The sequence below is a fragment of the Ambystoma mexicanum genome, chromosome 12 (genome assembly GCF_040938575.1).
Source record: "Ambystoma mexicanum isolate Mex_15411 chromosome 12, UKY_AmexF1_1, whole genome shotgun sequence".
Lineage (NCBI taxonomy): Eukaryota > Metazoa > Chordata > Amphibia > Caudata > Ambystomatidae > Ambystoma > Ambystoma mexicanum.
Window position 1 is genome coordinate 628,368,531 of NC_090936.1, and position 13,622 is coordinate 628,382,152.

At 41.1% G+C, this 13,622-nt stretch overlaps 1 protein-coding gene across 8 annotated transcripts in view; it reads left to right on the plus strand.

The window, feature by feature from the left end:
- Positions 1–13,622, plus strand: part of PTPRZ1 (protein tyrosine phosphatase receptor type Z1) — a 949,709-nt gene that overhangs the window by 572,438 nt on the left and 363,649 nt on the right. For all 8 annotated transcript variants that reach the window (XM_069629084.1, XM_069629085.1, XM_069629086.1 and 5 more), the window contains one exon: positions 5,394–5,538. In XM_069629084.1, coding sequence (XP_069485185.1) covers positions 5,394–5,538 — 145 coding nt within the window. The remainder of the gene's footprint in view (positions 1–5,393; positions 5,539–13,622) is intronic.

Here is a 13,622-nt window from a genome sequence, read left to right on the forward strand (position 1 = left end):
GTACCAGTGTGTTCACATGTTGGTCATTTGCACTAGGTCAAAATTATCCCAGTGGAGAGGTAAGCTAAATAAATAGAGCTTTTATTTGTTGGCCTGGTGAAAATGTTACTGGAAAATCGCACTGCACCAGTGCAAACATATCTGTAATACAGACTCTTCTCTGTAAGGCTGCAGGCATTCATTCAACGTTCAGTTTCTTTCTGAAAGGTTCTTTTTCAAAATGCTTCCTTCTTTCAGAATTAAAATGGTAATTGCAGAAAATACGTGCAGTCGCAGTGCATCATCTTAACAAGCTTGCACTAATTAATTGTTATTCATCGTTAGGTTTGTATACATTCCTCTGCTCCTCCTTATTGGTAGGACAAGAATTCCATTATTTTTATACTAGTTGTTTAGCTTTTTATCCTTAGCTTAAGGTTAGAAGTTAAACTGGTCATAGCAATCGGCAAGATGGAAATGACTCACTACTCATTAACAGTATGTTAAAAAGGTTGCATTTGTGATACAGTATACAACTATCACTCCACACATCCTACTCCAAACACCTTACACAAGTAGCAGCCCTTTAACATGCAACTAAAAGATCAAGGGCCTCAATACAAGTTTGGTGGTATGGGAAAAAGGTGGTGGTAATCCCATTACCGCCACTTGTATTGGTGCTAAAACAACTACAGCTGTTTTTACTGCACCACCGAATTACAGATTTGACCTTAAAGTGTAGGATGATGCTGGAGGAAAATGTAATCCGCCACAGTAAGGCAAAAAATCAGCAGAATTACTGCAGTGGAATTACCACTCGTAATTCTGGAAAAATCTCCAGGGAGTACTCCAGAAATTGGGATTAATACGCCATACCACCACTTGTAATGCCGTGGTAAACCCACAGGACCAAGTGACCGTAACGGTAAGTGAGTTTGGCAGTAATTCTGAGGATTTCCCACTGAATTATCCTAAAACTCGTATTGATGCCCAGAGTTCTCCAACCCGACACACACTCACGACCACTGCACATAACAGGCCCAGAGAAATACCTCCAATCTGAACAGCAGATATAATGCCCATACTGGCCCAGGTATGGCTTTGTGAAGGTATAATTCAAACAAATCGGTATTCAACTACTTTCCTTTTTGCTTCCAATTGTAGTAAACACGCATTGGCATTGCCGATAGTTTTTGCTTTTGTGTAGGCAAGGGAAAGGAACTTGCTAGGCGCTGTCATAGTGGTATTAACTGGCTATTAATGGTAACAGGTGCAAAATGGTGCAATAACCTGGGCATCTAATAGCATTGCCTGGCAAATGCCTAATACTTCTACACCAGTCAAAACCGTTGGCTTTGCCAACGCTTGTTTTTAACAAGACTTCAGTGAAGGACACACATAGTGCTTATAAATGGAGTGGCTGAATGTAGACCTGGTTAAGACATTTTTATTACATTGATAGTGTGTTTACAGCACCAATTAAGTAATTACCTGTCAGAAGACGGCTTTGAAAATAAAACTGGTGGGCAATATGAGTGCAACGTGTGATGGTAAGGCATGATTAAAGTGAGCTGAAACAGTTCCCATGAGGTGGGTTTTGAGGGGAGCGGCATGAACTAGGTGGGAATGGCCATATGGATTAGCATGGTCACAGGCAGTCAATGGGTGGGCAAATAACCAAACAACACCTTCCATGATTGTGTCTCTCCTTATATCCAATACTCCCCACTGGAACTCTCATGCAATCGTTTTGGCTTAAAGATGATGCTAAAGCACCACCTAATAGATCAAACTAAATAAGAACAGCTCCATTGGGAAATCCTATGACTGGACACGCAAGTTTCATTAAAAAAATCATACATGTCTCAGTAATGAAATAGACAAAAGATCATCACTTTCATCTATATCTTTAATAGTTCCTAGAAAAAAGCCATACTCTAGTTCACCTTGCAAATCAGCCATTGGGTAACCCGTGCCAACTTGTAATAGGCAGAGGTCGAACTGGACGGGAGGGGACGAGAGCGGTGCTCCTATACTTTTTTTTTTAAGTTTGACTGTTCCTATACTCTTATCTTAAAAATAAACCGTTCTGGAATGATTTTGTTTTAAAATAAAAGTGTAGGAAGAAGTTGAAGCTTGCACTTCAGTGCACTGCACTGAACATTCCCTTAAATGGCAGGTGTGTCTGTTTTGGTGTTTGGATTGTGCGTGGGAGGGGGTGCAGCAATGGGCTTTGTGGAGAGCAGGGGCAGGCCAGCAGGCAACATAGTTCCACTACTTCATTTCGTACACTTCGACCACTGGTAATAGACGGTAGAAAATGTTATTTCCAGGATGTCTCAGTATGGGCCCATGCTCTTCACCACAGTGTTAATGGGATGGCCTTCTATTGGTAAGCTTAAATTGCATCGCAAACCCTTGAACTGGCTGTTGAATCATATTAAGCAACTTGTAGTATGCATGTAGACGATTTGCCACAATGTGCATCATTAATTCCACAGTTATCAAACTCTGCTACAATTTACACATTTTCACTATTTGTGGCGAATTTCTTTCCTGAAGAGTTTTTATGTTCAACATATCCTTGATTCTCTATTTGTTAATAATAGTTAATTTCCTTTTACAATAACTTTACATAAGCCTGAGTTGGGCTTATATATCAAGAGCCTAATTGTTTCCAATAAATGTGTGTAGCTACACATAGCAGCAATGGTACAGAAAACGCATTTACACTTGCTACATACTCATGTTACATTTGTGTACAGTGCTTTATGTAGGATTCCTCCTGCTTCTAAGCTCTATAAAGATAGGTGTAAATATTGCCCTATTTAATGCCATTCAATGTATTGACCTGGTATGGAAAGAAGGCTGGGGCACCCCTACTAGGGATTCTGAGGTGGGCGATTAACTCGTAAGCTATCCAGATTTTACTTGATTTGAATCAACTTGATGAGATAAGGTTCCAAATAATTCGGGACTGAAACAGATTGTATGGGGCTGAGGCCCATCTGTTTCTGGGCCCCAGGAATAGGTCTGGTCCTTACATAATTGGTGCAAAAGCACATGCTTGCATTAGTGTCCGCGAGAATTGATCCAAGTGGATCAGTAGTTGCAGGGTAACAGCGATCTCGATGGAGGTTTTTGGTGTCTGTGCCACCAGCTCTGTATCTGAGTCCACAAGGCCTGTGTTTAAAGTTTTTGCCTGCACCATTTTACAAAGAAATCTGACAGTAATTCACAGGATTTCCTTTTGGACCTCTCTTGTGCAATAGTTTAATAACAGCAGAGCTGCAGTACTCGGGAACCCTCTAATACATGTTTAGGTGGGTCACCAAAAGCCTCAGGCACTCTGCTCGGAACCTGTTATAAAAGCCGTGCAGGGCAGAATGTTGGCATACATTTTACCCACCGGGTATTCAATCTTGATCAAAAGATGACACAAGAAGTAAAAGTCAATGATTATCAAATGCCCAATCAGGCTGCTGTTGCCATGCTCTTAGATACCTCATTCTAGTTTGCAAAAGAACAGGCAACTTTTGCAATGCTTGGCTTCTCATGCCAACATGTGGCATCTTGCCAATGTAATCGCATCATATTATTAACGGGTGGCACTACACCATGAAGCCACACAGAAGCCCCACCATTTAAAATAGATCCAGCACCATTGACATCCTTGGTTTCTTTGACTTTTAACAGTGTGATTCTAGTATCTTCATTCAATGTTTGCAAGAAATCATAGGTTGCCAAACAGTATCCTTGAGACCAGCATTCACAACTTCTACCCATGAATAACTGGAAGGCAAATCTCAAAAGGCATAATGGCTGTAGCAAAGATGCTGACACACACGCATGCTATATTATCAATATAACACAAAGGAACCAATCCCAACATCCAGTACTTAACCACACATTTGCATTAACCTAGTCCTAGGATACCAAATGAATAAAATAGTATGAATTAGTCACACAAATGAAATTAACTCAGTTCCTTGGCATTTGTGTGACTCCAAGATAAAACAAACAGACATTTCAAACATACCCAATGCGCGCTGTGCAATCGTATTAACAGTCATCTCACCCATGCAACCCATCCAAGATTCAGGAACTTAACAATGGGCAGCAATTAAAGCAACTGTCTCCACAAGCTCCTATCAGGGTCAGACTGGAACATGAAATCGTCCAGGGCACCAATGTAAAAGTGGCCCACAATTACAAATTTAAATTGGCAATTTTTTTCGGACAGGTTGTTTGAGTATTACCTAAGGGGAGAGTTTTGGTCAAATATTTTGCCATTAGTGCATTTTAAAGCATAGTTAGGCAGTAAACTTGGTTAACCGACTGCAGGAATCCATCAAACTGACACAACATTGCCCAAAAAAACAGACCCACTTCGACCAACAAAACTGGCCCACATTAGAATGTTGATCCAGCCCTTCGAGCATTGCCCTATTGCCCAACAGGCCAGGTCGAGTCTGGTACCTATAGATATTTGGGGGGAATTTTGTAGATGGTTACAAATTGTAATTTGCCAATATTTAGGTAAGTAGATGTTAAGAGCATGTCGACATTATTGCTTTAACTATTTTTGGAGTCGAAATTTGAGTTGGAGTGTTGTTTCAGTTATGACCAAGAACCAATTGGAGCATTATTCTAGCTGTTCATTGCAGGCTTCTTTTTTTATAAAAAAATAATTGGATCAGATTTCTGAAGCAAAAGTCAAATGTTTGCACAAACCTCCGAATGCCTTGTATTATGCGTGTGCTGTTGTTCAGTAACTATAGATGCAGTGTTAAAAGTAGACAAAACTATATCACATACAAACAAAATCACATTTAATGGCTGTTATCTCTTTTGCAAGTTTAATGATATTTATTCTGAACAAATTTGATTGATTTCTGCTAAATTTCAATAAATCAATCACTATATTGAAATGAATAACCCTGTTGCTTGCTAAAGTTGCCCCTGACAGGCATGTGCTTGCATGACACCCGATAGATTTTGGCAGTCACTGTGTTAGATCACTGGGGAATATGGCCACTCGAGGCCACATCAATGAACCATCATTTTTGCATACCGTTTTCTGGGGGTATGCATAAAGAGAGGCCACTTCCCCAGTTAGATTATCGAAAGCGAATGATGGAGAGAGGGCAGCACTAGCATAGAAATAAGCACAACTGAAGAAAGACCACACGTTACACTGTCTGTTTTTTTTTACTGCTGGGATTTTACATGTTCTTTGATGTCTCTCTTAACCTCCTATCTGCTAATTTTCTTGAAACTGGTTTGCAAATGAATATACATATTTTCTGATAGAGAGGTAAGTTGCATTGAAGCAGATCATTGTTAAATGTTTCACTCTAAATCTTGCCTGGTAAAATGTTAAATGCTGTGCTTTTCGTTTTCTCTGAATACAGAGGCAAGCAATAGTAGCCATGAGTCGCGTGTCGGTCTAGCCGAAGGCTTGGATTCCGAGAGGAAGACGGTTGTACCGCTAGTGGTCGTGTCAGCCCTGACTTTCCTCTGTCTTTTGGTTCTTGTTGGAATCCTCGTATACTGGAGGTAAGTTGTTTAGTATTTATTGACAGTATTCTGATGTTACCCCAAATAGAGACAAGGAGGCCTGGGCCATCAGGAATGTGCAGTAGTACGTCACTATGGGGTCCATTTTTTAATCAGATTTAGTCCCTGTTTAAATGCTTTAGGGGACTTTAGCCATTTTTGCAGTCAGAGCAGGGACACCAGAACCGGAGTAAAGTTTCTGCCATGCATTCCCTCTTTGCCTGCAAAAATGTAATGTATTTACACCTCCATGCCACGTTCATGGCGGCGTAAATGCTTTGGATTGTAGCACCTATTAAAGGCAGACAGATTCCATAGGAATCCATTGTAAATACCTCCCGCAAGCATACATTTTGGGAGGAATTTGCACTTTTTGTCCAACAAATTGGAGAACAAGCATTTATAGGTGATATCAACTGGTTAACACTATTTTGGCACCTCATAGCAGACATTTCTAATTCTGCATGGAGGAGTTTGAACTGCAGAACAGTGCAAATGTAGGCGGTTCCCTCCACGTAATTTACATTTAAATTCAAAATAGTGCCTAAATACTTTTACAAGCACTAATGAAATGTTTACAGGTGAATTTAGAGATGTGTCGAGCAAAGTCCTCTATGCCAGAGACCTACAATGGTGTTATTCATAATGTAAATTAACAGCATTGATAGGCATTTCTAAGGTTCTCAAATAGTCATGGGTCTTATTGTGCATACAATATGCATATCGCAGCGAAATATGAGATCAATTGTAAATATTGTAGGTGTTCGTGAATGTTCAATTGTTATTCAGAAACTGGCAGAAATTCCTAATTTTTCACTTCATAAAATAGCCAAATAGATTGGGAAAAAAAAATCACGCTACTTTCAAGGGTTTTTTTACCAGCAAAATACATGAAAATCTCAATGAAAGAGTTTTCACTCCGTTTGCTCAGAAAATCATCAGAAAAATTTGAATTTTCTGATTATTTTTTTACTAGAAGTGTGATTGGAAAAACGAAGTAAAGTGTTTCACTTAGTTTGCTGAGAAAGTCTCCAACAAAATGTCCTTGTATAATTTGGAAGATGCAAAGTAGGGCAAAAGTTCAAGTAAAGAGCTTTCCTTGCAATTTTACAGATATTAAAAACTGTGTAACTAATTGATGCTGACTTTATTTCCTTGAAATGTGATGATTACATTACATTTTTTATTTTGCAAATCATTTCGTGCACATTTTCACAAAATTGCCAAAAGGGGCAGTGGCTGATTTTGCTCATGATGAGGTGTAAGTTCAACCGGAGTGAGGTTTTAGTGCTTTACAGAACAGTAAGGTTGCTATGTCTTACATTGGAAAAATAAATAAATAACTTGCAGAAGAAGTGCATAGAGCATAGAACAATCGATTCATTTCAGGGAGCATGTGATTTAATCTACAGACTGTAGCATTGATGAGTCAAAGACTACTGGCCTCATTACGGGTCCAGCGTTAAGCGTGCAGTGCTACTGGCGGGTTGCCGCTGGACCCGTAATAAATCACCAGTGCATGATTTCCCGGTGCCACCGGGCTATTCTGAGTCCGGCGACCGGAAAGTCAGGCGCCGGCAATTTCGTTACTCCCCATTCCCATAGAGTCCTATTGGACTCCATGGGAGTGAGGACCACAGAAGCACCAGCACTGTTGCTAACGGTGCCGGTGCTTCCGTGACGGTCTTCCTACCGTGGCTGCTGGTGAGACCTGTCAGGCACAGCGGCTCCGGCAGGCAAACCTGTAGTTTGCCATACTGGAAACAACGGTGCCGGTAGTCTTACCGGCACCGTTGTGTCTGGACCAGCAAACTTAGAATGAGGCCCTATGTCAGTGTGCACATTATTTACAAAAACTGGTTCATCAAGCTGTGCGACGTGTCGACACACATCTGTGTAATGTCTCTTGATAATACATTGCTATGAATGTTTCATGTTTGCACTAAAGAAAGTGAGAAGTGACAGGTCAGTTCCGTTCAGTTTCACTTTCCTTTGGTAGTACTTTAAAAAAAAGTCATAATTCACAACATATATTGGCAAATAAAACAATTGCACTTTACAATAGTTAAAATAAGTAATGATGAAATGCTGCAGTGTAAAAAGCCACATAGTGGTCAACAGTATACAACAGTATAAAAAGTGATTAATTTAGAATTTCACATGATCCCCTTCGTCAAGAAAATTATTATCTACTGTATCACTGACCTGCTTTTCAGGAAACTGTAAAAGCACTCAAGTACAGATGGGAGAAGTTGCCTCAAGTAAGAATAAAATAGCCTCCCTGTGTTGCCTAATACAAACTGTCTGAGAACAGGCTCCAAAGTACTTTGCCTTATTAAACCGTGCTGTGGGGAAAACAAAATGCATAAAGTTTCTTGAAAATGAGTACCTGGTGAACGTTGTGTGGCAGTCTCCCAGCTAATGAGGAGGCTCGAAACGAGGTCTTTACCACACAAGGAAAAACTCCACTCTGAGATTACTCAGAGCAGGAGGCCACCATCTTCCCTCTCCGGGAATCAGGTAAGTGCGCTCCCCATAGCCCTTGTTCCCCAACCCACTTTTCATCATATTTAAGCACCCACCCCCCCACTTACCTTGTGTTGTATTGTCCCTTGGTGGCAAGGGAACAGTAGTGTTCCCGGTGCATCTCCACCTCATGAATGGCTGCCATGGAAAGGGAGAAAGGACTACATATAGTCCCTTTTCCCCGTTTCCTGGTGGCCATTTTCTTTGCTTACTTTTTAATGCATTTTTTAATGGCCGTCTTGGAAAGGGAGAAGGGACTAGATATAGACCTTCTCCACCATCGAAGGTGGATATTTTTTTCCTTTTTTTTCCTTGAGAAATATACTATTAGTATCCTGGTATAATGTGCTCGGGTAATGATAGCAATAAAACCCTTGGAGGGCAGCATTACCGGTCTGGTAATACCCTAGGCATTACCAGACCATTAATGCCCCCCTCCGAAGGTTCTATTGCTTAAGTAGGACAAAAAGGACAGCTGCCTTTCACCACATGGTTGTCTGCATTACAGTTAAGGGACCATATGGCTATTACTTGGATGACTGAAATTGAATATTATTTTGTTTGATTTTAGCGGAAGGTTTGGCTTTCCAAGCCAAACACTGTAATAAATACAAAAATAAGAAATTACTGGATTTAACGGAATGCAGTTGAAATGTATTTTAATAATTAGTAATCGATGTCTCAAGTTGGGAGACCACATAAGGTGAGGTTGTTTACTGACTATTGGGGTAATAATCTTTTTCTGCCTATTCATGGTTTTACTGCACTATTGTTTGTCCCGAATCCGATCACTTTCTAATTTAGCTAAAATGCGTGCCTTTGGTGATAGTATGGCTTCTTTATCAAGCCCCAACACGTAGTTGCAACAGGTGGCGTGTAATGAGACAGATACTATTCATTTTATATATGATTACCATGACACTTGGATGGCTCTGTCACTTGTCCACATTTCTTGAATGATTATCTTACTGTTGCAAAATAGCAGGACAGGTGCTAAGTGAAAACGATCAATTACATATGTCATACCCAAATCCAGGTGACCGGAATTGTTTGAGGATGAAGATCATAGCAAGTGCTTGCAAAACAAGTCCTCCGTCCTCTGCAAGCACTCTCCTCTGTCAACACCGTAAATGCCTGCACCGTAGAGGGCAAGGCAACATGCTTTGTCTTAATAGACAGGAGCAGGAAGTCAACTGGGTGAGCATACACATTAGAAGCACATTTAAAAATCCCTCAATCGATTGCCTCATCCTAGTTGCCTGCTTTGTCATGTATGGGCATGATGATAAGGTTTGACAAAATCCCTTTGCCAAGGTAATCAAAATGATCCTCCACTGGTATGTGCTGCTTCTTGATTATTTTAAGAATTGTACGCCATCTAACTCTTTTGTGGAAAAAACACATTATCACCAATTTTCCTGTGTTAACCTTTTATCTTAGTATTGTCACATTTCTGTGTATGCATCTATTAATGTTTGCAAGGAGTTGGATGTTCTAGCAATTAAAACACTGCCAGGATAGGACAAGATGGGAAAACTAATAACACCGGTCCTAGGGCAATCTTCCACACTGTCACATAAAATCCTACGTAGGCTTATGTAAAACAATTGTGTAAAGATTAAAGAGTAGAGGATTGTATGCACCCTTACCGAATGCCACACCTTCCCTGGCTTGTGTGGCTCTTCCGGCTTGCTGAATTGCACAGTCACAGAATTCGCTGCAGGTCAATAATAGGTATTGATTGATTGGTAAAGAACAGAGCAATAAAACAACTGCATATTCATATACAACAAAGTTTGTGTTAGAGGATATTTAGGACACGTAGTGACAAGGAGAGTTCACTGTTTTTGGGAAGAATTACATACAGCCTGAAGGACATGTGTTTATTGTCCAGAACACCTCCCATGCATTGTGAGATTGGCAGATTGTAACATGTATAGCATTCCAAGACATATTCATAATATGTTAGACTTTGTGAGGCTGCATTTCACATGAGAGGAAGAACACAGACACATTCGGTGGGTCTCAATTCCGGAATCTGCCCCTCTATCCGTTCCACCATACAAATCTACCCGCATCGGCACCTGCCTGCGATAATGATGCAGGCAGAGTTGCTCTGGATTCTGCCTGTGTTTTGCACCTGCCCAAGATGGGCCGATATTATAGGAAACCCGTATTAATGGCTACCACTGGGGTTGCACGTGGTGGGAGTCATCTCGAATGTATTTATGCCAATGAGCAAAAATGCATAGAAACACGGAATTGCCAGTATATCCATGCATGATTAATTCCTCGGCAATAACACAATCAACAATTAACACAGGTGACTGCAATAACCGAGGAAAAGTAAAATGGGACCCACTGTGTTGGTGCTAAGTGTACGGCTAAGCATTCCACACAAAGAGGCTGCCATGAAACTGAATTATGTTCTCACTCTGTGTCTGCAGTGGTGCAGTGCTAACACGTGTTGATACCGCATTCTGCCATCCCGCCTCCTTCCTTCAAGATGCGTTAGGCTTCTTTATTATCAGAAGTTTCTCTTCCTGATCCAGATATGCAGGGGGAAAAAGTCGTATGAAGAAAAAGGAAAACTGTGGGTTACTCATAAAAACCACACTAATTAAGGACTTCATAGTTTCCACTGATTAAAGTGCGCTTTGCGCTAAGGCTGCCTATTCATATGACTATGCAGGGTCTGTAGCTCAGTGGACTAATGCATCCACTAGGCGGGCCTGTGTTTGACCTCATTGGTCCTCATGTTCGTATCCCGGCAGGTCCACTCTGCCCTTCATTTTTCTGAGGTAGATCAAGCGAGTACCATTGAGCTGGGTAACAATAAGCATCTGTTGTCTGTCAATAAAGCCAGGATACCCCTCTGGGGGTGAGCGTGCGCTCTACAAATACACCTGTTTCTTTATGTTATATTGGAGTATAAGATGCAGCTGGGTGCCTGCCACATTTGTTTGAGAGCACAGGTGAGAGGGAGGGGTCCCCTACTCAGACAGGAACTGGGAAAAAGCTACACAAAGTAATGTTTCCTGCCTGATTTCAGTCAACTAATTCATACAAACAGATTTCTTCTATAGCACTGATCTTCTAGGCATCAAGATACATATAATGCCTTCATACATTTACACTCATCTTCAGAAATACATGTTTTCAAATTAATAATTCATACATCATTAGAACATATTTTTTCATCATTTTAGAAGAAATACATAATTTCATTCATTCATTGAAAAACAAGATAAAATGTATGTTGAATAGAAGAAAAAACATGTATGCACAATCAAAATCAATACATAAAATCCATGTGAAGAAACATCTTGAAAAGCATCAATCAAAAAGTAAAACTTCCCAACCGCTTCCCCTAACTTTCACTACTGCATATATATTCATAGATCTTCCTATATGTATATTTATAAAGAGCGAGACAGATTGGCTTATGCAACACTACGAAAAGATGCCCAGAGTCAGTATCTTAGCACCCCTAGCAAAAGAACTGTATTTCACAGCCATGGTGAGGGACAAGCCTAACCCTAACTACTGTTGGTTACTAGTACACAAGTCGGAAACACATGTTTAGACCCTATACCTCAACCATGAAAGATTCCACAGTCACGTGTTGAAATATCCAGAGTAAGGCTTCATCTCTGTTCAGGCAGAAGCACAACAATGATATTATAATTCTGCATGAAACTTGGATTGATAAAAAACCTTCCCATGCCTACCTTCAGGTGTACAGAGGATTCATTTTCCATGCATAAAAAGACACATGGGGCACCTACTCTAGAGGGATCATGGTATTGTACAAGGAAGAAATAGCATAATGTCTCACCCCCATCCAATAAAAGAAGGAACACACACGCATTCTGATCCTAATAGCTAAAGATTTACTGTAAATTCAAACAGATATCTTTTTCTGTGCAATTTACAGACTGGCAACTCACCCCATGGACTCAGCTGCCTTTATCCAGATTATATTTAATAGGATTCAATCTGAAATGGTTGTGTTTTAAAGATAGGAAAATAATCTTTTATGTGGTGTGAGGAATCTGAGTGCGTCCTCAATTCTCCCCCCACCCCTGTATTCTTCCTCCAGGTGGCCAGGAAAAGGCTGTCACCATCGGATCCTGACGCTGGGGCTGGATATGCAAGGGAGGATCATCTGGGTGGTGGAGACTTGGAGGGAAAAGATGAGGTACCTTTAGATAAGACATGGTATCACCCTTTTCCTTCTCAAAATGTACCCTCAATCACCCAGACCTTTGTGGGCTACTGTAGATCATATCCCTATTTACCCATCAACATTCACTCTTACACACACCACTTTGGTACTAGGACGAGGAAGAAGCAACAAAAGAGACAAAATACTCTTGAATCAACAATGTGCGGTCTAGTAGTCAGAGAACCAATAAACCTGTTGGAATGCTTAAATACCCATGATACAGGAGGAAGGAGGATGGTGTCAGCTACAGCTGTGGACGCGACAGGATCCAACCTCACTAGGAAGCTGTGCAGAGGGAAGAGCAAGTGCCAGTGTGGTGGAGTGAGGCGGTTCACTGATGTGAGCCACAGCAAGAAAGCAGCAGGCTGCAGGGACGACCAGAGCAGAGGAGAAGCTCTGGGTGTTTGCAGGTGTGGACAAGCCGGGCAAGGCTTACCGAATCTCTTACCCAGCGTGCTGGAAGAAGTGGAGACCATGGAAGCCATAGGGAGCCGAAGGAAGTGAAGGCAAAGCAGACTTCACCGTAGCCGTGATACGGGCTACTGCAAGAGAAACCAAAGGCACCAGAAGGGACCAGCGAGTCCCGTGAAGTGGGAAATGGACACCAGGGCATATTGGAGGGGGCCTGTATAAAGAAATAGCAGAAAGTGGAAAAGCCTTAACCTGGCAGGGAAAGAAACCAGGAGAGCCATATCCCAGTAAGCTGAAACATAGTAAAAATGCAAATGACATTTCAAGTAAAAACAAGCACTTATTTTATACTGATCTGAATGAAAGCAAACTTAATGAAAGTAAGCATTTTGAATACTTATCTGAATGAAAGCAGTTTGGTGGAAACTTATGAATATCAAGGAACTCTGTGTTTTGAAAGAATAGGTATTGGCCAGAGCCATATGAACTATGTAATGAAATTGTGTGTTTGAGAGAAACAAGTATTGGCAAGAGTCACAAGAATATGGAAAAGTGCAAAATGTGAATAGTGGCAATCAAGTGAAGATAAAGCATCAAGAGGATGAATTCCACTGCAGAACTGAAACAGTCGCAATGTACAGGTGAAGGAAAAACCAGTTAGGTGTGTCAGTTGCGTGACCTCCAATGGGCAGACTGTGTGGTCCAACAACTGCGCCTGGACCCAGGACACCCACCTATGGATATACCTGCACCAGAGCTTGTTGGCAAATCCAAAGGCAACCCAGTGTGAATTGTTGAAAGACTTGAAATCTTGGGGAAAAGAGACCCCTTTATGCTTTGTGAACTATCCTGAAGCTTTGGGGAAGGGAACCCCCTTGGTGTTTTGTGAACTATTCTGAAACCTTGCACAAGGGAAACC